Consider the following 25,047-nt stretch of genomic DNA (forward strand, 5'->3'; position numbering starts at 1 on the left):
CGTGCCCTACACTGGGAGTTGGTCTGGTAATGATCACCTGTGGCACAGAGGATTTCTTCATTAGTTTATGAAATTGCCAGCCTCTAATGTCTCCCAATTCATGTTTAATACACTATAGAATCTATCGGGTGAGACACAGCACAGATACAGTTTGTACAGAACTTTTCTCTCCCGCACCAGAGATGAGGAGGGGGAAGGAAGGGAGGAGGGAGGGGGTTACACGATGCTCTGAGGCTGTGGTAAACCTGACGTCAGGAGGGAGCTCATCACTCATATATGGTGATGTTTGTTGCTTTCAAGTTTTATTGGATGTTTTAGCTGCAGAAATTCACAGATAAAGCCACTGATAAGAACTAAAAAGGCAGGTGGGTTTGCTATTGGTTCCTTCTGGCAGCTGGTACCAGCCTCTGAATCTATATATTTCCCTTCCGTGGCTTTGTTATCACTTGTCAGATACAGAGGAGCCCTGGCAGGGTGTTCAGGTGCAGCCCGTGCAGTGAAAGGAGGGGACAGCACGTCAGGCTGGCAATGAAGGGACATCTCTGCACTCCGCTGCTGTGGCTTCTTCTCCTCACAGTTCAGGACACAGCAGGTAAGTCTGCTCTGTTTTGCACATGGCGAGCTGGGTTAGCTGAAAGTATGATGGTAATTTTTACACTCAGCTTTTGACCGTCTCTGTCTGACTAGGAGGTTTTGACCTTTTCTGTCAGATGCAGATTTTGCCACTGTTGCCCAGGCTTCTGTTACCTCGAATTTAGATTATTGCAGTGACTTCTACAAGGGGCTGCACTTTAAAACCATTCAGAGACTGAGGCTGGTGCGTGGCAGTTCACTTACTGAGCGAGTGTCTCACTGGGAGCACGTTACAGCACTGCTACAGGATCTGCACCTGCTGCCCATCTCTGGGTGGAGGTTAAGGTGTTTGTTGTGATTTATAAAGTCCTAAATGACCTGGGCCTGGCCTCCCTGAGGGATCATCTCTCTCCCTTTGTGCCCTACTGCCACATCTGCAGTCAGCAGAGATGTCCGAGCTGGTTCCCCTTTTATAAAGGAAATGGATGAATGGAGTCTGGAACTTGCTTTTCCCTTTTGGCTGAAATAGCCCAGATTTGATGACTTCCTGGCACACTGGCAAACACAGGTTTCTGATGGGGTATTTGGGAAGGACCCAGGCTGTGCCTGACATAACGAGAGTGGGGTGGGAAGGAGTTTCTGTAGGTGTCCGGCTGGCTGAGTTTTTGTTGAAATGGTCAATGCTGCTGGGATTTGCGTGTGCTGTCAATGCTGTCCGGGTGCCTAGAGCTTTGGCTAGGCCTCGCTTTAGTATTTTAACTCCAAATAAATACATCTGTAATTTGGGATCCAACAGAAATGTCTGTTTGGTCCAAAGCCAACATCTCCAAGGGCCAAGTCCTGGCTCCTCACTCCCCCAGTCACTCACTGAAGTCAGCGGAAGTTTTGCATGCGTGAGTTGAGCAGGACTTGACCCAAATAAGCCCAGAGCTGATTCCTCCCACAGAGGGGTGCTGTGTGAGTGTGTGTGTGTCTGTGTGTGTGTGTGTGTGTGTTGGGGTGCAGTGTGCAACGCCCTGTGCTCACGAGGGTACTGGAAGTTGTGCCAGCAGGAAGATTTACCCTGAAGGAGCCCTGCCTCCCTGCCCCAGGGTTTCTGTGGGAGCAGAGAAGCTTTGAATCCTAGTTGGAGCCTAGAGAAACCCAACCAGCACAAGCTGCACAGGAGAGGTGCTGTATCAGGGCATCTCACGGCCACATTGGTTTCATTCCCTCCAGACTGCCCCTGCCCAGTTTCAGGGCTGCTCTCATTCCCCCCGCACAGAGGGGTTGCAGGCTCTTTGGTTTGCTATGTCCCAGCTCCAGACAGACAACACCAATGGGGGGGACCGAGATCCTGGGTTACGGCAGCACAGGCGGGTGCAACCCAGGAAATGAATCAGGCCCAAAGACTCCAAAACTGATTCAAAATTGGCTTAGAACTAAAGTGGGTCCCAGATCTGATTTAAATAATGCAGCGATTGGAACCTGTTGGGCTGGTGTTAACGGCATGAGAATGACCCAGGTGCTGGCAGGGCAGGGCAGTGAACTGCACAGCTGTAGCTGGTTCATGGGAACCCCATGTGCTGCTGCGCCAGCCTCAGAAACTGAAGCTGATAATCAGAAATGAGCCTAAATCATTGTCTTAGAGAAAAACCTGCCCTACCATATATTGCACAGACAGCTCAGTAACTGTGCAGTGAGTAGGGGGCTGATGCTGAGAAAATTCTGGACAAACAGACTGTCCAGCAGGTTAGTTGGCGTTTACATGTCAAATTCCCCAAAAGTTCTTACATAAGGTGCTGGGGTTAGAGCCCAGGTACAGCTGCACATGACCGAAAAGCAAAGAATTCTGTGGTGACTCCTGAGTGATCAGACTGACCGTGCAGGAGATGGACAATTGTTGCTGTGTGAGGGATAAATTACCGTGGAGTTATTTGTGGGATAGTGTCATGTAGTAATGCCAAGCACAGGTTCTGTCGAATGTATTTTTCTTGGATTCATAATCTTCTGTGGGAATTTAGACTTTGCTTCATGTGATGCAGATGTTGGCCTCTCCACAAGCCCCAGAGATGGAAACGGCTCCAGAGACAACTGGGGGGTGTGTGTAACTCAGAGCTGGCTACTGGGAGAAAAGCCACTGGCAGGGCTTGGGGCAGAGTGTGCTGCTCAGCTGGGGGAGAGCAGCCGGTACATGCAGGCAGAGGGGCTAGGTGGAAAGGGGAGAAGAGAAGAGGAAGGAGTCCAGGGGAGGAGAGTGGGAAGGGCCCCGTGGCAGTGGGAAATGTGTGGGGCAGGTGAGGGGAGGAAGCTCTGGTGGGGAGCACAAGGCAGCATTGCCAAGCTCCACAGATCAAGAATCATGAGCCTGTAAAGACCAGCCAGTCACATTATTCAGTCTGTCTCTGGACATTTGAACTCCCCTCGGCTCCTCGGCCAGAGCAGGGGTGCGAATCGCAGGCTGCAGCGTCACCTTCAATGCACCCAAACTGCACAACTCTGCCTGGCTGCTCGGCTGCAGACTGCGCTTACCCTCTGCTGACCCGGAGATGGGCACTGCCGGCCATGGCCCAGGGCTGCCTTCACTCTCCCCTCCTGCTCCATTGCCTCTGGCAGACGTAGGGCTGGCTGGGAACGAGTTGGAGACCCACTGAGCTAATGAACACAGCCGGGCGCACACTCGCACACAGAACTTGTGCTGCTGCTCAGGGTGAGTTACAGGCCGAGATATCGGAGACCTGCACACGGACACCAGCCGCTCACCTCCACTGTCCTGCACCGTGACGGGGCGGGATTGGTTTAGCCTTTTGCAAAGAGCCACAATTCCCTGCCTGACTCCTCAGCTTCTCTGCCTGAGTCTGGGTAGCACATCCCCCCCCAGAGCCCCTCCCCTCTCCTTCCACCCCTCACCTCCTGCCCCCACTCCCCAATACTCCCCCGTCTCCAGCTGCCCCAGACTGCCCCCTCCTGCCCCCCTCCTCCATCCTGCCCCCCTGCTCCAGACTGTCTCCCTCCGTCTCATCCCTGCTCCACACTCTCTCCCCTCCCCACACTCTTGCTGCCCTGCTTCAGGCCCCCTCTCTCCTGCCCTGCACAAGGTCACCCGTCCCCACCCCTCTGCTCCTTCGCCCTTTTCAGAGCCCCTCTTCTCCTCATCCCGCCTTCTGCCCCCACCCCACTCTCCTTTCCTTTCTCCCACCTGCCCCTGCTCCCCCCTTTCCAGACCCTGCTCCCCTCTGTGCCTCCTGCCCCCTGCTCCAAAACCCCCTCTCCTCTCCTCCCCTCTCTCCTGCCCTCTCATTGTCTTCACCCCGTTCCCTGCAACTCCTACATTTACCTCCTGACCCCCAGTGCCCTGCTCCCCTCACTCCCCACCCTCCTTTCACAGGGTCTCTGCTGCCCACCTCAGTCCCTGGGTCCTGTCCAGCCCCTGAGCCACCCAGGGGCAGCCATGTTCCCTGTGGGCTTCAGTCCCCTTGCAAACAGTGGGAGCTGGCAGCCATCTTTGCTCAGGCGAAGTGACTCCCCCACACGCTGACAGACTGTGGGGAGATGGCAGCATCTCACCAGGTCCAGCCCCACTGACAGTGATGGGAGCTGGCGCCATTTGGACTCAGGGAAACTCGGTGACTTGGCGCCTTCCATCCTGTTATCACGAGACAGGTGAAACCCCCAATGGCAGTGTGGCGATAAAATGGCGAGCACTGCAGCACTGACAGCCCGTGTGAGGCCCTGAGAGGTGAGGAGGTGGCTCCACGAGGCAGCTCTGGGCACGTGCCCGTCTCATGGCTCTGGGCGCGGATCCCTGCTGCCGGGCGCGGACTCTGCTGTGACAAGGCTGGGGAGGGGCTCCCTGCTCGCTCTGACCCTGCTCTGTGTCTCTTTGCAGGTGCTGACGAGCTGCGGCTGGCGGATGGAGGCAGCCCCTGTGCCGGGAGAGTGGAGGTTAAACACGAGGATCAGTGGGGGACGGTGTGTGATTTTAACTGGGACATGGAAGATGCTGGTGTTGTCTGTAAGCAGCTGGGATGTGGATCTGCTGTCAGTGCCCCTGGTGAAGCTCATTTTGGACCAGGATCTGGACAGATTTGGCTGGCTTCCGTTGCCTGTGATGGTACTGAGACTGCTCTCTGGCACTGCAGGAACTGGGGATGGGGTGTGCATTACTGCGATCACAGAGAGGATGCTGGAGTGACCTGCTCAGGTAAGAATCAGCCAACTCAGTCCTGAAAGGCAAATTCCCTGAGACAAAAAGGCTTGAACCCAGAGGACTTCGTGTGCCTGTGAGCCTAATGAGAAGTGAACAGAAACCAGAGCAAGTCCTGTCATTACTGAGCTGTAATTATTACTATTCATGTCACTGGCCACGGAGGATCCCCCGTGTAACTGTGAAACCTTTTCATTATTGCATTTCCAGTTGTTTCAATGCCACGTCTTTCCTTTTCCTTTTCCTCTGAGTAGGTCCCAGCTGTGGGACCCATGGCAAGGGGTCGGGCTCAGGAGGGAGGGATCTCTGATCTGGCCAGGAGCTTGCCTGCTGTACAGGGCTGAAAGTTTCCTAAGGATGCAGTTGTTTGTCAGGGCACTTAGTCGTGCTGGTGTCACCTGCCCCACAGGGTCTGTGGCTGCGGTTGCCAGTCACCACTTTGGGAAAAATATTTGGGAAACTTCATCATTGCCCTAGAAAAATTAATGAGACTCACTTAATAAGTGAACTTGCCTTCTTGCAAATCATGTGTCTGTTTATAACCCTTAACTTCTGTTTGCAAAACTGTATATAAATGTACCATGGGATTTCCAAAGAAGCCAACAGGAGTTTGGTGCCCAACTTGCACTGACTTTCATTGAGACTATCACTAAGGGCCAGATTTATCATGATGTTGAGGTGTCTAAAACTGCAGACAAGCGCCCAGTGGCATTTTCAAATGTGCCTGGTGCCAAACCCCAGGAGGTTTGGAAAATCCCACCAGGCCCTGTCTGCATTTCCAGGCACCTGCCGGCCCTTTGAAATCTGGCCCTGAGTCATTTTTGAAAATGTCACGTGGGCTCCTAAGTCTCTGAGGCACTTTTGAAAATGTTACCCTGACCCTAAAATCCAGACCTAGACACCCAGCTGCAGATGTACAGATATGTGGGGGCATTTATATAGCCCATTTCCCACCCTCATGGGGTGACCAAGGAATGGGTGGATTCTTCCAGCTTGGCCAGTATTAGATTTAACCCAGGGCACTCCCTGGTTTGTTTTGTTACTGTCACAATAATAGACATTTTCAAACTCTCTGATACCCTGTAGATCTGGCGCAGCATAGAGGGCTCAGGCAGAACATACCTCAGCCCCACACAGCACAGCAATACCATATTATGGAGGCATTTGTTGTGACTCAATAGTTAACATTACAACTACAGACCCCTAAGTTTTAGTTTTAATATCTTTTTTCTTAACATTCAGTAGTAATAATATTCTGCCCTGAAAACAGCATAAGGAAGAGTAGAATATTTTCCTATCGTTCCAAGAGTTTATCAGCTCCCTCTGGCTATGGGAGCTAAAGGCAGTGTTTAATCGTAAGCCTCTCCTGGATTTTGAGTGTTTCAGTGAGAAACCTTAACGTTCTCGTCACCTGGGGGTGGGGGAAGGGAGGTTTATGCTATTTCCTAGTATTTCTAACAAATAAGAATATAGGGTGGGCAGGAACTCTATAAAAATGAGCTTAATTGCAAAGACTTCGAAACTGCAAAAAACAGATTGGCCTTTGCCAGTGTAATATCCCTAACCTGGTAATAACAACTGCGATGCCTTGTACTTCACACTTAGCAAGTGCACCAGAGGGAGTCCTTCTCTGAGAACCTCACCAGGAAGCTGCACACACACCAAGGGGTATCAGAGCAAAAGTCCCTTCTGTGCACCTTTCTGTACAACTGCACCTGCATCTCAGCTGGAGCTGCAAGTTTGGAATGGGAATAAAAGTAGGGTTTGTAACAAGGTGTTTGAAGGGCCGAGTAGTTTAGAGGTTGGTGCGCCTGATCTCTGGCCCCTCGTTTTCCAGGTTGAGTAGTCCCTGTCTCCTAGGCTGTGGGATAGGGAACCCAGGCCCTCCCTTTCCACCAGGCCTCAGCCCCTGTGTGTGTGTGTGTGTCAACCCCTGAACAGGGCGGCTCTCTCAGCAGGGAGTCTAAATCCACTGCCCTGGGCTGCTTCCTAAAACTGTCCCTTCAGTTTGGGGTATGGCCCCTCTAGCGCAGTTTGCAGGGTGGTTGCCTCCCATAATGCTTTCATGAATCTTGGGCGGCTCCTGCCATGGTCCCAGGCTCCTTCGGGTGGGTCAGCCACAAGGTTGGTGAGGCTGGGCTGCAGTCACCCAGTTATCTCAGTTGTTACAGCAGTGGGAATGTGCTTAGCCAGTAAGGCCGGGGATTGCAAGAAGGGAGGACCTTTCTGTGAAAGTTGCTCTTGGGTGCTGCGGATCAGAGTGACAACAGGCACCAGAACTGAGACAAGGGAATGAACCAGGACGTGTCCCTGCTCCTGTTGTCTTACCCTGCAAAAAGTGCACAGACCCCATTAGTTACACATTCACAGTGCCACATATTTTCAGTTCCCTGCAACAACACCATTAGTCCTCGTGAAACAGTCTATTTACAATGTCGTCTGGGTTTTTGGCCCTCTTGTCAGGACCTGAGAGGAGCAGAGATCTCCCTTCTCTGCAGCCTTTTTGGGCCTGGGCTCAGCTATCCCTGCTCCCCTCTCTCTCTCCCACCTGGGGTGTCCTTCAGTGCCTCTTGATCAGATTTGGTCTGATGGGCTACTTGGCTCTGTATCCAACCCAGTTAGGATGACCAGATAGTAAGTGTGAAAAATCAGGAGGGGGTTGAGGTGTAATAGGCACCTGTATAAGACAAAGCCCTGAATATCGGGACTGTCCCTATAAAGTCAGGACATTTGGACACCCTACTCCCGGCCCGTAAGCTTTGTTATTGAATTACCTCAATCAGCTTTCTCTGGGGGACTAAATGGTGTCTAAACGATCAGCATCATGCTGTCTGAAGTGGCTAACAACTGTGAGTCCCTAGCTCAGGTCAGACTGTCAGACGACAGGGCAGACACCCCAAACTGGTGGTGTGTTCTATCATTAGATTTCACCAAGCCAGTAACAAATGCGAGCTCCTGGGTCACTGTAAAACTCCTACCAGGGAGTCACACAGTCCCCTTAGACTCTCCAGTCTGTCTTGCATCCAGGCAAGATGAACTATGTGATAAAATGGTCACTTTCACCAAAAATCACACCACATCCAGGTTGCTCCCAGTCCCAAGAGACCACTCGCTTGCCCCAGATCAGTGGGTACCCTAGATCCTACACCATAGACAATGCTGGTAGCCAATTCCATACCAAACTAACAAAACGTTATTAGCTAAAAGGAAATGAGAGTTACTGGGAGGCTGAAGCAGATAACATATGTACAGGTGAGTCACAGTCTATAATTCTGATGGTAGCAGAGATCTTCTAATCTGCCAGTTTCCCAAAAGTCTCGCAGAGCTTCCCAGTATAACTCTGGTGATCTCCATCTTCTCGTTCAGTTATTCCATCCTGTTAGAATCCAAACAGCCCAGAGATGAAGGATCTTTCCCTGAATCCAAACTTATAGCTTCTTCTCCCAGAAAACAAGCTGCTAGGGTCACTGCCCACGTGGGCTCTTCCTTTGATGATGGAGAGTGACGAATGCATTTAGAGTCTCTGATCTCCCATCATCACACACAATGGCCACTTGCTTTGACATTAGCACTTTTCTGTTAATTTGCGTTCCACGAGGCTTCTTCATTTGTATCCCACAAGGCTTCTGTCTTCTTTGATGAGTTATATGATTACAGGGGTATATAGAGTGTAACTCTTTGCTATTGCATTATAATGGGATACAGATAAGTGAAAACAATACAAGTAACAGTGCATTAGTTTTCTTGAATATTAAACATCACGTACACTCATCCATTCAACAGTCACTCTGACCTACACTAATGCACATGTGAATTGGCCTGGCTGTGCGTTTGTAGGCATTCAGTGTAGGCTGGGGCTTTGCCATGAGCTGTCATCTGGTCTGCCAGCATCACAATCAGAGTGCAGCTCATCTGTTCACTCCCGGCACTCTGCCACAGAGAGTCTGTCTTCCCCTGTTGGGCCCAGGCAGTACGGAAAGGAAGCTCCCTGAATTGAATGTAGAAGAGGCAAGAACCAGACTGAGGTAAGAGGGGGAGAACAGACTGGGAGAGGAACCAGTGCGGTGGCTGGGGGGAGGGAGCAGGACGTTCTGATACTGGATACTGGTGGGGGGAGAGAAACTGGACCTGGGAGAGAAAGGGGGAAATGGGGACTGTCTGGGGAAGGAGACTGGGATTGGGAGGGGATTGGGGGAAGAGACTAGGACTGGCTAGGCAGGGTGACTAGAGCAGGGAGTCGGAGATAAAGACTGTGACTTGCTGAGCAAAGAGCCTGGGAACAGGGTGAGACTGGGACTGACTGGGCGAGGAGTCTGGGACTGGGAAGCCCTGGGGAGGAACTGGGGGTGGGTGAGCAGAGACAGATCAGATCAGGAGCCAGGGTGTGGGGGGAGTCTAAGACTAACTGGGCAAAGAGACTGCAGTAGGCATGCAGGGTGGGGCAGGAAGACTGCGAGCACAGCTACATGAACATTAAGTGTGTGACAGGCTGGGCTGTAAATCTGCCCTGCACTGGCCTGCCATGCACTCAGTGTCCATGCGGACCGTGCTGCCGGGCGCTAACCGTTCCCCAGTGCGCTTCCATCTACTCCCGTTTCAAAGCACCAGGAAAATGTTAGTGCGCAGCAGCAGCAGGGTCCACACTGACACTCAGCGCTCAGCCGGGTAGTGCGGGTGAATTTACACCCCAGTGTGCCACAAACTGAGTGTGTGTGTAGAGAAGCCCTGAGACAGGGTGAGGCATCAAGGGAGTGAAACTGGGGCTGGGGGGGAAGACAGGACATCTCAAGATAAGGGTGGGGAGAGAAACAGGTCAAATGAGGATCTCAGAGGGGAGAGGCAGCACAGGGAACAGGGAAAACTGGGACCAGTCTGAATAAGTCAGAGGTGAAGTCTAGGGCTTGCTGGGCAAGGAGACAAGGACTGGGAATGAGAAGGACTGGAGCTGGGTAGACAAGGAGAATGGGAGTGGGACACAGAGCAAGGGATGGGGAAGAGACAGGACTGGGCCAGGTATAGGTTGGAGTGGAGTGGGAAGAAAGGGCTAGATGTGGGGGAACAGGGGAAGAAGGGTCTGTCACCTCCTCTCCAGTGCCTGGAATGGAGACCAGGATCCCTGAGTTTTGCCATTCTCCTGCTGTCACCAAATATTTGTCAAACCCCATCTCCCCAATAATCTTCTGATTCCCATCTAGTGCTGGTCCACAAAGAGGATGACAACCTGCTACTGCTGTCAGTTACTCTCTTAGCTCCAGTGGCAGAGGTTTGTGTGGTGCATTTAAAGGTCCAACCCTACTGGTGAGCCATGTGCGTGTTAATATGATTCCACATCTTGGAACATCTGGTTTTTCTGTTTGTTTTTTAAAAACCTAGGAAATTAAGCACAAAACTTACTGATAGGAACATTCAGTTTGCAAAGTTGAGCCTTAAAATATAAGGAATTGGCAGAATTGAAGTTGTTTTTGCAACTTTATTTTGCGCCACTTGTACATACACATTGACATACAGTCTTCCGTTACATTATGACATGCTATTTTCTCCACAGGAACCCTGGCTCATTCAGTGCACAGGATAGACAGTGCTGTGAATTAGGGTTGTGGAGTGAAGCAAGCGGTTGTCTGTAAGACCCCTGCCTCATTTGTTACAGAAACTGTAAAGTGTTTGTTAGAAATCACCAAACAGGTTGTCGCGGGGGTGGATTGGGGAGACAGAACCCTTTATTGCCCGCTCGTTCCACCTCCACGCCGCGAGTGAGCAACGAGGGGGTTACTTTACAATTCTTTTATCCATAACAGTATGTAAATGTATACATTTCCAGCAACTCCCCATAGACCCTTATTTGGTTATATTGACATCTATAAAATGAATATTGACAACTACATAATGAATACAATTATACCCACCCCTGTTTGTTGTTTACAGGATTACCATACAGAGGTCAGGCACATCACCTTGAAACTTATAAATTTTATATTAATGTTCTTTGAAGTAAAGGTATGCTGGGGGGAGAAGGAAGATAAGGCTTTCTTCCCACCAAGGCCTTGCGCAGGAGTGGCGACAAGTGATTTTATTAGCCTTACTCCCAGCACAGATGGCCAGGAAGGGAGGAAAAGAAGAGAGATAACAGACTCTAACTAGAATTTACACCAATTAGCAGAAACAAGGTTTGCCCGTGCCTTGACCCCATTCCCCGTAGCTTAGGCCTGACCACTTGTGCAGCTTTTAACTCTTTACTTTCCTACAGTGTTCTGTGTATGAGACAGCAGATTGCAGGAAGACAAAGGAGGGTCTCATTGTTCGGACAGTTGAATGCTGCCCCGGGGAATTGGATTCTATCCCTGCCTCTGCCACAGAGCTGCTAAGTGATGCGTGGCAAGTCACTGAAACCAAATGTTTCATAACTGTTCCTCATTTTACGGGTGGCACACTTGAGACTGTGAGGTTTGATTTACAGAAGTGCTGAGCACTTGCTGCTGTAAACCAAAGTCAGTGGGAACTGTGGTGCACCAGACTAAGTACTCTGAAAAACCAGGACCTGAGTGTTTCAAGTTGGGCACCCAAAATTAGTGTACGATTTTGATTATTTTGGCTGTAATGTCTCTGGGCTTCAGTTCCCCGTCTGTAAAATGGAGATAATACAACTTCTCTACTTCCTAAAGGTGTTGTGAATAGAAATTAATGTTTCTGAAGCATTTAGGTTGTACAGAAATGAGCATCACACAAAAACCCATGATGAAATTAATAATTCAGTATTTGGAGTAGGGTTTGGATGGCGTGCAGTACATCGAGGCTGGGGCCACACATTGATCAATGAGCATAAAGAGAACTTTTGACCATCTTCCCATTCAGTGAGTACCACGTGTTGTGGGCACTGAAGGAGGCAGGGCTCCCGTGGAAAAATAGTATATGTTCATGTAATTATGTAACAGTATCATCACGCATAGTTACAAGATGGACTTATTAAGGTTTCACAGGCAAGTGCAAGTTTAGAATTCTGAATGTTTGAGCGCTTGACTTAACAAACTTAACTTTCTTTCAGATTCATAGCTTTATAGATTTTGTGGCCAGAAGAAAGCATTAGTTCATCTAATCTGACCTCCTGGATAACACAGGCTATAGAATTTAATGTAGTTACTTCTGTTCTGAATCTTATTACTTGTATTTGGCTAAAGCATATCTTTCAGAAAGGCATCCAGTCTTGATCTGAATAATTCAGGTAGTGGGGAATCTTCTGCTTCCCATCTACCGGTAACCAATGGAACAAACTAATCACCCTCATTATGAAACATGTATGCCTAACTTCTAATATGAATTTATCTGGCTTTAACTTCCAACCATTGGTTCTTGTTCTGCCTCTCTCCACTAGATCAAGGAGGCCTTTATTACACAGTGTTTTATCTCTTCAAAAGTACTTACACATATAATCCAATCAGTTCTTGTCCTTCTTTTTGGTAAACAAAACAGACTGAGCTCCTGAAATCTCTCATTGCAAGGCTCATTTTGAAGCCATCAAATTATTTTTGTGGCTCTTTTCCTCACCCTTTCCAATTTTTTAACATCCCTCTTAAAATGTGGACACTATCACTGGATACAGTATCAATTTCATCAATGCTATACAAAGAAGTAAAACCACCTCCCTACTATATCGGCAGATATTATCCGATGAAACAGAGTTTCATTGGAAAATGCCAGTTTGTTGAACCCAAACTTTCTTGTGAAAGAGAATCAGATTCAGTGAACTTTCCTCAAACCAAAGGCAGGGCTGTGGCAGAAACCTACATGGTTCCCAACCAACTTGCCTGGCAGAGAACAGTCACTCCTGCCATACAAAGTACCCTGGAGCTGCGTATCTCAGTCTTCCAGAGATCATATCTCTGGGGCAGCCCCATGGTGAGCACTGTCCTGAGACCAGAGACCCTGGTCTCCTAGGTTCCACAGCTCTGGGGCAGCCCTGCCATGCAGACCGGCACCTGAAACCACTGGGCACACCAGCTTTACCCAGATCTCACCTCCAGCTGTGAGAGCCTGGAAGTCCTGGGATAGGATCCCAAGTTCCCAGCTGGGCCAGGATTCCCCAGACTAAGGCGTTCCACATGGCAGGGTTGCCCCACCACCACAGACACTGGAAGCCCCAGCACTGACTGAGAAATGAACATTCCTGTCTTACTGTTAGCACTGGTGAAACTGACAAGAATGTCAGATTCACTCAGGATCTGCTGGGGTTCCTGAGAGCAAATTTCATGTTGAATACACCATGTGTATCCATCCCAGGACCACATTAGCTCCAACATCACAGTGCGAGCTCATGTTCAGTTATTTGTCTCCTATGACACCTGCATTTTTATGAATGTCAGGTGTACCTCTATTTCTTTGATTGCTCTTTTTCCATTTCCTACAAGTTTTCAAAGGGTAACTCCTGCTGGAGCTCTCCCTTGTCCCGGGAAAGCAGACAATGGCTTCAGATAACCTAGTGACTGATGCATGTCTGAAAATACAGGTGTCAAGTCCATTTATCTTTTGCCATTGGACACAACCCCCTCCATAGACTGGGAGAGGGGAGGGACCTGTCTTGGGGCACAGCACTCACCACTGGGCTGGAGCCTCCTCCTGGTCATTGTTGGGGATTAGCTCAAGGATGACATCCCCTGTCCATGGTTTGCACAAAGTCACTCTGCCTCCTCGTCCACTGGCAGCCTCTCCAGGAACGGCCACGTCCTCTTCATGACTCGGCCCTCCAGCCATGTCACCATCAGTGTTTCCCCCTCCTGGAGTTCGGTATTTGCAGTCCATTCATCTAGCCACTTCCCTCAATGGCAAATGGGGGGAATCTGGGCCCACCCACTACCCTGGGTCCAGCCCAGGGACCCTGTAGTTGGCAGCCACATGCTGCCTCCCCTCCAACTGCTCAGTATATTTCCCTGGGCCACTTCCCTGTGGTCCCAGCATCTTCTTCACCCTTACCTCAGGGCCTCAGCATGTCAATCCTAGCAGCCAATCAGCAGCTCCCTTTTGCTCCCCTGGTCCCTGCCAGTAACTGCTTTGTCTATGGTGCTAGCTTCCATCCACCAGCTAGGAACCCAGTCCTCCCATCTTGAGTTCCAGGCAGCAACTAACCAACTCTGCCCCAGCAGCTGCTTTTAGGTGAGCCTGCTGGGCCCTGATTGGTTGCTCCCTCTAGCCCTTCCCTGAATGGCTGAACCCAGAGCAGCCTCTTTAGCTGCTTGGAGGACTCACCTCTATTGCTCACATGTGAGATTAACCCATTTTACACCTATGTGGGGTATATACCCCATCACAGGAGCCCTCAGGAGGGAAATCTTCAACAGAGAGCTTAAGAACTGTTAAAAGGGGAGCCCTGATTAACAGAGAGGAAGTAGCACAGTCTGCATTGAAAGAGACTGAAACCAGTCCTCAGAAACGGGGGTACCTGGGATAGTTTGGGCCAGCCCAGGTTTCAAGGGAAATGCTGAGCTTTAGTAAGACATAGGCCTGTGGGCCTTTAGTTGCTTTAACCCTTTTCTTTCTGATCAGTATGTTCCTGTGGATAAATAAATATTACCACTGGTCTGGGTCTGGCACTACTCAATATTTTCATTACTGACTTGGATGATGGAGCAGAGAATACATTCATGAAATGTCTGGATTACACCAAGATGAGAGGAGTTGCAAGCTCTTTGGCAGACAAGATTAGAACTCAAAATCCCCTTGGTAAATTGGAGAATTGGTCTGAAATCAATACATTACAATTCAATGGAGACAAGTGCAAAATACTAGACTTAGGAAGGAAAAATCAAATACACAAAAATAAAATGGGGAAAATTGGCTAAGCCACGGTACTGCAGAAAATGATCTGGGTGTAACAGTGGATCACAAATTGAAAAAGTATGATGGAGCTGTGAAAAAAGCAAATGTCATTCTGGGTTGTATTAACAGGCATGTCATATGTAAGATACAGGAGGTAATTGTCCCACTCCACACAGTGCTGGTGAGGCCTCAGCTGGTGTACCATATCCAGTTTGGGCATCACGCTTTAAGAATGATGGACAAATTAGAGGGTGTCCAGAGGAGAGCAACACAAATGATAAGTGGTTTAGAAAACATCACCAAAGAGGAAATATTGAAAGAACTGGGCATGCTTAGTCTAGAGAAGAGAAGACTGAGGGGGCCTGATAGCAATCTCCAAATATATAAAAGGTTGTTATAAAGAGGTCAGTGATCAATTGTTCTCCATGTCCACTGTGGTAGGACAAGAAGTAAACTGCTTAGATTGCATCAAGGGAGATTCAGGTCAGATATTAGGAAGAACTTTCAAACTATTAGGGTAGTTAGGTACTGGAACAGATTACCAAGGGAGGTTGTGGAATTCCTGTCATTGGTTGTTTTGAAGAATGGATGAGACAAACTTCGGTCAAGAATAGCCTAAGTATACTTAAGTTTGTGTTCGTGAATGGAGATGGCCTAGACGATCTCTTGAAGTTCTTCCAACCCTGCTTTTTTATTGTATTATTATTTTATAAGCTATTCAGGCCGGCTGATTTAAAAATTGTTCATACCTAGTAAATGCTGTTTAACTTCCTCCTTAGTTACCAATAGATTGAAGAGTAGTTCATCCCCTTTACATGATATGAAAACACATCCTGTTTCTATCTAAAACCAGAAATGATTATTGAATACTTCTGCCTTTTCTGCATCATTATAAATAATTGTACCATCTCCATTTGTAGTGGAACTACACCACTGTTTTGATGTTTTGTTTGTTCCTAATACACTTTAAAAACTCCTTCTGATTCTCCTTAGCCCTGTCACCCATGAATTTTTCCCTGATGTTATTAGCTTCCCTTATAAATTTTCTACACATCACATCTTCTAATGTATATTGATTGCTCTCTAGTTCTATGGTTTTCCATTTGTTATATATTGCTTTTTTGTTTCTAATTGCTGCCTACACGTTGCCACCGAACCAGGATGGGCTTTAGCCAACGTTCTATGGCAGTGGAGCATCTAAATCCCTAGGTAAATTCTTGCCTTCTTTGACTCTCTAGGACACATTAAACCCCGGCTGGTTGGAGGGCATAATGCCTGCTCAGGACGTGTGGAGATAACAGATGGAGAAACATGGACCACTGTCTGTGATGAACATTTTGATCTCAAAGCTGCCAGCGTTATCTGTAATGCACTACAGTGTGGAACAGCTCTAGCTATCCCAGGAGGAGCTCACTTTGGAAAAGGACATGGACCGATCTGGACTGAAAAACTCCAGTGTGAGGGGAATGAGTCACACATTGCGTACTGTCCCAGGATACTGAACATCAGTCAGACATGTTCCCACGCAAAGGATGCAGGGGCCATATGCACACGTAAGAATTCAGTGCAAAGTCTTTAAAATCCCAGTGATGTGTATTCTAGATTAGGATGCAGAAAAATAAATGATCTCACTGTGTAGTGAGCTAGGATAATAGGGCTGGCATCAGCTTCTGGTAAAACCCAAATGATACAAGGTAACTAGAAATGCATCAAATCCCCTCTGACTTCCCTTTCTTTAACGATTTGGTATGAAATAGATCCAAGGCTCCCTCTCTAAACCCCTTCTCCCTTCTCCCCAGAGCACACAGGGTTCCGGCTGGTGAACGGCAGCTCGGCGTGCTCAGGGAGGGTGGAGATCCAGGTTCATGGTGCCTGGGGAACCGTCTGTGACTCACGCTGGGATTTACAAGACGCCAACGTTCTCTGTCATCAGCTCGACTGTGGATTCGCTGTATCAGCTCCGGGAGGAGAATATTTTGGGAAGGGAACTGGCTCTGTCTGGACAGACACATTTCACTGTAAAGGGACTGAAGCCCATTTGGGGTATTGCCCAGTTACTGCCCTGGGGGCCTCTCAGTGCTCACACAACAATGACGCCGGTGTGAATTGCTCAGGTAAGTGCAGGAGAAATGCTGGATTAATGACACCTGCCCCTCGGTGTGTGACACTGCTCCCTAGAGCAGGGGGACCTCAGGGCACAGGAAGGAGAAGGGGAGCTAGTTATTAAATCACGTATAACAACAGTAAATATATTAAAAATAAAATAAAAGTAAATAATATTATCACAAAAGAATAGTTGTGACCCGGGAAAGCCCTGGATTCTCCAGTAAAAAGGACAGCAACTAAGTCCTTACGCAGGGCAATGGAGCAGGGGCAGAACTAACAATTAGAGAGGGAGCTAGTAGCAATCGCCAATACAGAGGTTGCTTCACACTTCCTGTTATAAAATATTGTCAGCACCTTCTTGACAAGTTCTCATGCCCTCATTCTCTGCAGCAGGCCTTTGCAATTCGGCAAGAGGTCAGTGCTGGGGCCAGGAAAGTGCCTTTCCCTAGCGCAGTGAAATTTCTTCCAGGTTTGGCTGAATTATAAACTGCTGAAAACAACCATTTCCCTTCTCTCACATGAGGTCCTGAGGCTATTTTGGTAGCAGGGAAAGTCCTGCTTTCTCTTACTATTTTTTTTACTTTTCTCACACCTTTCCCACTGAAAAAAAAATCCCCCTGCTTTCTTACAGTTTTTTAAAAACCTTTTTCTAACTTTTTAAAATTAAAAAACGATGAAAATGAGAAAGGGGGAGGAAAAAGGAAACCTGTAAACCCAAAAACTGAAAAGGAAAATTGATTTATTTCATTTTCCAAAAGTTGAAGTGAATCAACATTTTAATCAGCATCTAAACAAAACTTCTCATTCTGTTTCCACATGCCAATATATTGGATCTGTTTAAAAGCTGAAATACTGCATTGGAAATACTTCACAGGAAAATATTTGGGTTGTCGACCTGCTCTAACACCCTTGGGAGAGATAGCAGACTATTATGAAGCCCATTTCAAAAGTGATTTAGGCACTTAGAAGCCCAAGAATAACATTTTTAAATGTGCCTAAGTGACTTAGGGACTTAAATCTCATATTTTCCTAGTAACGTAGGGGCCCAAGAACCATGGAGATTTCACCCTTGTGTTGCTTTAGTCTGAAAATGGCACTTGGCTCCCACATCACTTAGTTGCTGTTAGAAATAACCAAACATGTTGTCCCAGGGGTGGAATGGGGAGACGGAACCCTCTATTGCCTGCTCATTCCACCTCGACACCACAAGTGAACGATGAAGGAGTTACTTTACAATTCTTTTATCCATAACAGTATGTAATTGTGTAAATTTCCAGCAACTCCCCATAGAGCCTTATTTGGTTACATCGACACCTATAAAATTAATATTAACAACTACATAATGAATATAATTATACCCGTCCCTGTTTGTTGATTACAGGATTACCATACAGAGGTCAGGCACATCACCTTAAAACCTATACATTTTACACTAACATTCTTTGAGGTAAAGGCATGCCGGGATGGGTGGGGGGGGAGGAAGATAATGCTTTCTTCCCACCAAAGACCTTGCACTGGAGTGACAATAGTCTCATCCCCTGCGCAGATGGCCAGGAAGGGAGGAAAAGAAGAGAGATAACAGACTCTAACTAGAATTCACACCAATTAGCAGAAACAAGGTTTGCCTGTGCCATGACCCCGTTCCCTGTAGCTTAGGCCTGACCATTTGTCCAGCTTTTAACTCTTTACTCTCCTACAGTTTCTTTTTAAAATTTTACTATCCACGATTAACGCCAAAATTCCAAACTCGCTACTCATTTCGGGTAATTGGGCACCAACCTGAAACCATCAGGGCCTGACTCTTCAGAGCACTCACCATTTCTGTGGAGCTTTTTGTGTTCAAAGGACTGTCCAGACATTAAGAAACCCTCACAAAACTCCAGGGACGTAGGTGGGGAAGTATTATTATTAGCACCATCTGACAGATGGTGACACAGGGAGAAATGAAAAGTGGCTTGCCCAAGGCTCCCAGGTGTGCAGTCAGCAGTGCAACCAGGAGAAAACTGAATATTTGGACTCGCAGCCCTGTGCTGGTTCCACCAGATCTCACTGCCTTCCTGCAGAATAGCTGAGCATCCACATCTGGCCTGGACTCTAGCTGCAGTTGTGAGTGCTCAGTGCTTCTGAAAATCAGACCCCATAAAAACTGGTTTAAGAGACCTGCTCAGCATCACCTGTGACGTCTGCAGCAGAGGCAGCAATAGAGCTGAGTTCTAGTGCAGGATGGTCACTACTCTTAGCAAGATCGTCCTTGTTCTTCCTGCGCTCCTCTGCTCATTCTCTACTGGCTTTCCAGCTTCTAAAGTGAATGAGGCAGGGGTCGTACAGGCAACAGCCTGACACTGCACATCCCACTTTCATCCATCCTGGGCACAGACTGTGGCAGGGGCCCTGTGGAAAAAATAATTCACTGGAAAACTTAATATTAATTGCCAGCCAGTCTGGCTCCCTTGTGGCTCAATGGAGCCCGTCTTCTGGATCTGAGTCATAGATCCATGGATTTATAAGACCCAAAGAGGCCACTGTGATCATCTGCGTCTCCCCTCACCAAAGGGACCCCTACTTCTTAATGAAGGTGCAGCTCCCCTCTGTGCCCCATCTTCTCATCCATGCACTGAGTCTCCATAGTGCTTCTTCACTGGCTGGTACTGGGATCCTTACAGAGAAACCTACCAAAAAAGCTGTGGATTGAAACCTTCTTCTTAATAATTTACAAATAGCTTCCAGGACTCTCTCTCACAGTGCTCAGGGTCACTGGTTCCATTACACACCATGACTAAGCCTATACGGGTCCTGCCCAGCACTCTGAACAGATGTCTACTCTCCTCTTTACAGCTGATACCTTTGTACCATGGTAGCAATTCACCTCGCAGTTCTCCCACCTCTCACAGACGCTGCTACCTGCATTCCTAACTCAATTCTCTGCAGCCATGCCCTGCCTCTCCTAACTGGCTACCCAGCCCATACCCTGGTTCTTGGAGGGAACACCTCAGCAGATGAGGATGCTGATTTCTTCTTACAACTACGAGAAGGAAAATCCCTTCTAAGTAAAAATCATAGAATAATAGATTAGGGTTGGGAGGGACTGCAGGAGGCCATCTGGTCCAACCTCCTGCTCAAAGCATGGCCAACCCCAACGAAACCATCCCAGCCAGAGCTTTGAGAAGCTGGGCCTAAAACACCTCCAAAGATGGAGATTCCACCACCTCCCTAGGTAACCCATTCCAGTGCTTCACCACGCTCTTAGTATAAAAGTTTTTCCTAATATCCAACCTAGACCTCCCACACTGCAACTTGAAACCATTGCTCCTTGTTCTCTCACCTACCACCACTGAGAACAGCCTAGCTCCATCCTCCCTGGAACCCACTTTCAGCTAGTTAAAGGCGGCTATCAAATCCCACCTCATTCTTCTCTTCTGCAGGACTCTGCTTTTCTCATTGTTGAACCTCATCAAATTCATTTTGGCCCAATCCTCCAATGTGTCTTGGTCCTCTGTATCCTATCCCTACCCTACAGTGTATCTACCAGATCCCCACAACCTAGTGTCATCTGCAAACTACCTGAGGGTGCAATCCACACCATCCTGCACATCATTAATGAAGATGTTGAATAAAACCGGCACGAGGACAAACCCCTGGGGCACTCCGCTTGTTACCAGCTGCCAACTAGACATCGAGCCATCGGTCACCACCTGTTGAGCCCAGTGATCTAGCAAACTTTCTATGCACCTTAATGTCCATTCATCCACTGCATACCTTTTTAACTTGCTGATAAGAATATTGTGGGAGACCATATCAAAAAGTTTGCTAAAGTCAAGGTATATCACATTCACCACTTTCCCCACATCCACAGAGCCAGTCATCTCATCATACAAGGCAATGAGGTTGGTTAGGCATGACTTGCCCTTGGTGAATCCATGCTGACTGTTCCTAAGCACCTTCCTCTGCTTGAAGTGTCTCAAAATGGACTCCTTGAGGTCCTGTTCCATTATTTTTCCAGGGACCGAGGTATGGCTGACTGGTCTGTAGCTCCTTGGGTACTCCTTCTTCCTTTTTTAAAGAGGGGCACTATATTTGTCTTTTTCCAATTGTCTGGGATCTCCCCCAATCACCAGAAAGGTTCTGCAATCCCATCATCAACTCCCTCAGCACTCTCGGATGCATTGCATCCGGCCCCATGGACTTGTCTGTCTCCAGCCTTTCTAAATAGTCCTGAACCTGTCCTTTCAGCACTGCGGGCTGCTCACCTCCTCCCCATTCTGTGCTGCCCAGTGCAGCAGTCTGGGAGCTGACCTTGTCTGTGAAGACCGAGGCAAAAAAAGCATTGAATACGTCAGCTTCTTCCACATCATCTGTCACTAGGCTGCTTCCCCCATTCAGTAAGGGACCCACACTTCCCTGACCTTCTTCTAGTTGCGAACATACTGTAGAAATTCTTTTTATTACCCTTTACTTTCCTTGCTAGCTGCAACTCAAATTGTGCTTTGATCTTTCTGGTTTCATTGCTGAAACCTTGAGCAGTGTTTTTATACTCCTCCCTAGTCATCTGTCCAAGCTCCCACTTCTTGTACGCTTCCTTTTTGTGTTTAAGATCATCTAAGATTTCTCTGTTAAGTGAAGCTGATTGCCTGCCATAGTTGCTTTTCTTTCTGCACATTGGGTTGGTTTGTTCCTGCACCCTCAATAAGGTTTCTTTAAAATACAGCCAGCTCCCCTGGACTCCCTTCCCCCTCACATTAGCCTCCCAGGAGATCCTGCCCATCAGCTTCCTGAGGAAGTCAAAGGCTGCTTTTCTGAAGTCCAGTGACTATAAACCTCAGTAACCATTACACCAACACAGAGAGAGAAGCTTTTCTCAATCAGTGATCTCCGGGAATGTCCTCGTTCACTCATTTACAGTGTCTGCTAGCAAGCCCCTCTGTCAAACTCAGTGTATTGCAATCCTGACAGCACCTTCCACTTATAGAGTCAAATGAAAAGTATCTTCTGCCAGAGGCTGTTCCCTTTAACACTGGGACACACTCTTATCACTGGGCTGTTCCTTCTTACTTAGAAACAGTCCAGAATTTCATGTGCACGCTGGAATATTTCTAGTGCACAACAGAGAGTGTTATTCAGTCTATGTCCCATCTCTCCTGAGCCCAGGTCGTCGGGAGTCGCTCAGACTGTGGAATGGGGAGAGCCGGTGCGATGGGAGAGTGGAGATTTCCCTCCGTGGTGTGTGGGGCAGAGTGCTGGATGACCAGTGGGACATGAACGACGCCAGCGTGGTGTGCAGGCAGCTGCACTGCGGAGTCGCTGAGAAAGCTTATAATCCCCCTATGTCTGAGCAAGGAACGGGCCCCGTGGGGCTGAGAAGGGTCCAGTGTGCAGGAAATGAGGCTAATCTGACACTCTGCAACATCTCCACACCTGAGACAGCCCAGGCAGGAATTGCTGAGGACGTCGGTGTCGTTTGCTCAGGTGATTCATTTCCAAATCTCACAAACATTTTCTGTTCAGTGGGAAAATACATATTAACAGCTGGGCTCTCTCCCTGCAGGGAGCAGGCAGATCAGACTGGTGGATGGGGCAGGTCGCTGTGCCGGGAGAGTGGAGATTTATTACAATGGCACCTGGGGAACAGTCTGTGATGATTCCTGGGAGCTACCAGACTCCAACGTCGTTTGCAAACAACTGGGATGTGGACACGCCATCAATGCAACTGTCTCTGCTCATTATGGGCAAGGATCTGGGCCGATCTGGCTGGATGATGTGAACTGCTCTGGGAATGAAACCAGTCTCTGGGAGTGTCCTTCCAGGGGCTGGGGCCAGCACAACTGCAGACACAAAGAGGACACAGGAGTTCTTTGCTCAGGTCTGTTCTGGGAATGCTCCTGTGAGTCTGGTCAGCAGGGGACTTAATGAAGCATAGGGGTGTTTGAGCAGTGAGCCAAAGATGACAGAAAGTTTATCTCCTTTCTCTTTCTCCCCCCACCTACCCACCTGCACTGCCAACAGTTAATACGAAGGGGGCTGGAAATGTCACATTATTTCCTTAGCCTTAGAACATGGAGTAATTTGTGAATCTTGGGTACCGCTGTGTGTCACTGTTGGTAAATGGTGTCTTTTAAATAACACTTCCAGTGCTCATGGGCCTGTCACTGGTCTCTAGAAGATTCTCTCTGATTCCTCAAATGAATCTTGCTGCTGTAGAAGAATGGGCAGGTTTGTTCGTGATCTCTGGGATTTCAGCCGTCACACCCCAGTCTGTGTCACACTCAGAAAACCTCACACCCAACCTGTGCATTTCCTCCTAGAGTTCACGGATCTGAGGCTGGTGGATGGCAGTGACTGTGCTGGGCGGCTGGAGGTTTTCTACAATGGCAGTTGGGGCAGTGTTTGCAGCAGTCCTATGGATGCAGTCACCATGGCACTTATATGCAAACACTTGGACTGTGGAGACGCAGGGAATCTTTTGAGAAACTCTCTACATGGAAGCGGCTCTGGCCCCACCTGGGTGGATGGTGTTCAGTGCAAAAAGCAGCACAGCTCCCTGTGGCAATGCCCGTCAGACCCTTGGAAACCACAGTCGTGTAGCAGAGCAGAAGAAACCCACCTCTCCTGCCAAGGTAAATAGAAAATACAGTCATACACACACTCTCTCAACGGTCAGGTCTAGGTCACTGAAAGTGTTTCATATAATTATTATAGTTTGTTACTCTTGTGGCAAATGGCTGGCTTCACCCTAGTGGGTCTCACGCTTTTGCCTCTTATAGTGGGTCAGGGCATCACCAGTTACCCGTCTCCCCAGGGAGGGGGGTAGAGACCCAGGCCCACCTGCTTCTCTGGGTCCTAGCCCAGGGGCCCTATGAGTAGCAGCTATGTGCTCCTGGCACCCTACTCACAGCTGTAGTCTTTCCCCTGGGCTAATTTCCCCCCTCCTTCCTTCTGGATTCTCAGGCCCTGCTTCCTTTCCCAGGCCACTATGCCTGGAGGCATATCTCGGTTCGGTTCGGTTCGGTTCGGTTCGGTTCGGTTCGGTTCGGTTCGGTTCCGTTCCCTTCCCTTCCCTTCCCTTCCCTTCCCTTCCCTTCCCTTCCCTTCCCTTCCCAAGTGCCCCACTCTCACTCAGGCCCAACCTAGCCCCACTCTCTGTCTGGGGCAGAGGGTTTTTATCAGGCACCTGGCTTGTCCTTAATTGGCCTCAGCTGCTCCTAATTGCCCTCTAATGACTCTGGCTAATCTGCTGGGAACAGAGCCCTGAGTATTCTGGGGCTTCCCTATCTCCATTCTCCTACAGCTGCCATGGGAGTCACTGCTGGTGCAGAGGAGCTCCTGCTGCTGCTGCTGCTGCTGCAGCTTGGGGGTCCTGCCGGTCGGCCTGCCTGCCTCCTTCCTGGCCACTCCCCGTCCACCTCCACCTCCATCCCTCACCCCCCCACACACACCCATCCTACCCCCTCCCAGGATGGTGGGAGTGCCTGGGGCCGGGATCAGATGCTCCCCAGATGCTCCCACCCCTCCCTCTCATCCCAAAAATCAATCCCTGCCCATGGCAACTGGCCTCGCTGCCCCTGCTGGGCCACCGGGCACTGGTCTCTTGAGTGGGGACTCCAGGGATTCTGCCGCTGCCATGGCTTCCACCCCACTGCTCCGTGGGATGCACCCTCTGCCGGTAAGAAGGACCAGGGGGGGAGGAAGAAGAGCAAGGCACCTCCTCCCGCGGCGGGTCCCCTTCCCCATCCCCTTCTCCTCTCCTCCGCTGTCCCTTCCACCAGGTCTGGGGGCGGCGCCGCTTTCACGGCATACATCCAGGTGGCCACGGGACTCCTGCTTGCTGCCTCGTCACCTGTCCCGACCACCATCTCCGGCACCATCCCTGGGGGCTGGGGCCCCTTTCCCACCCTCACCAGGAAGCAGGGGGTCTGTTGCCTCCTGGTGCCCGCCTCGCCTCACATGGAAACCTATGTGCAGGTGATGGCATGGGTGGTGGGGCCCACGGCCGTGGTGGTGGCCTCGAAGATGTAAGGGAAGGCGGTGTTCTTCCTGGCATCCGAGGCCGCCGCGCAGGAGGCAGTGGAGAAGGGTCTGGCGTTGGGGGGGGCGTCCCCATGGAGCCCCTGGAGGACCTGGGCGTATGGGTGGTCCTCACCTCTGTCCTGCCCTTCCCACCCAACGCCGACCTTCTGCCTTTCCTCTCTGCCCTGGGGAAGCCCCTCTCCACCATCAACCTGCTTCCCCTCAGATGCAAAGACCCCGCTCTCCGCCATGTCCTCTCGTTCCACCGGCAGGTGCAGCTTCAGCCGCTGCCGCCGGCGCATGGCGAAGAGGCACTCGAGGGGTTGTTTCTGGTGCCCCATCAAGGGGCCTGGTACCAGGTCCACTATTTAACAGGG

The 25,047-nt window shown here is 49.3% G+C and overlaps 1 protein-coding gene across 1 annotated transcript in view; it reads left to right on the plus strand.

Moving 5' to 3' along the window:
• Positions 1 to 528: 528 nt before the first annotated feature.
• Positions 529 to 25,047, plus strand: part of LOC137144750 (scavenger receptor cysteine-rich type 1 protein M130-like) — an 85,669-nt gene continuing 61,150 nt past the window's right edge. Inside the window, exons 1-7 of the mRNA XM_067535223.1 lie at positions 529 to 592; positions 4,442 to 4,756; positions 15,802 to 16,116; positions 16,363 to 16,677; positions 21,815 to 22,132; positions 22,212 to 22,526; positions 22,969 to 23,280. Coding sequence (XP_067391324.1) covers positions 529 to 592; positions 4,442 to 4,756; positions 15,802 to 16,116; positions 16,363 to 16,677; positions 21,815 to 22,132; positions 22,212 to 22,526; positions 22,969 to 23,280 — 1,954 coding nt within the window. The remainder of the gene's footprint in view (positions 593 to 4,441; positions 4,757 to 15,801; positions 16,117 to 16,362; positions 16,678 to 21,814; positions 22,133 to 22,211; positions 22,527 to 22,968; positions 23,281 to 25,047) is intronic.

The sequence above is a fragment of the Emydura macquarii genome, unplaced genomic scaffold (genome assembly GCF_026122565.2).
Source record: "Emydura macquarii macquarii isolate MOO-44397 ecotype Brisbane River unplaced genomic scaffold, CSIRO-AGI_Emac_v2 contig_3481, whole genome shotgun sequence".
Lineage (NCBI taxonomy): Eukaryota > Metazoa > Chordata > Testudines > Chelidae > Emydura > Emydura macquarii.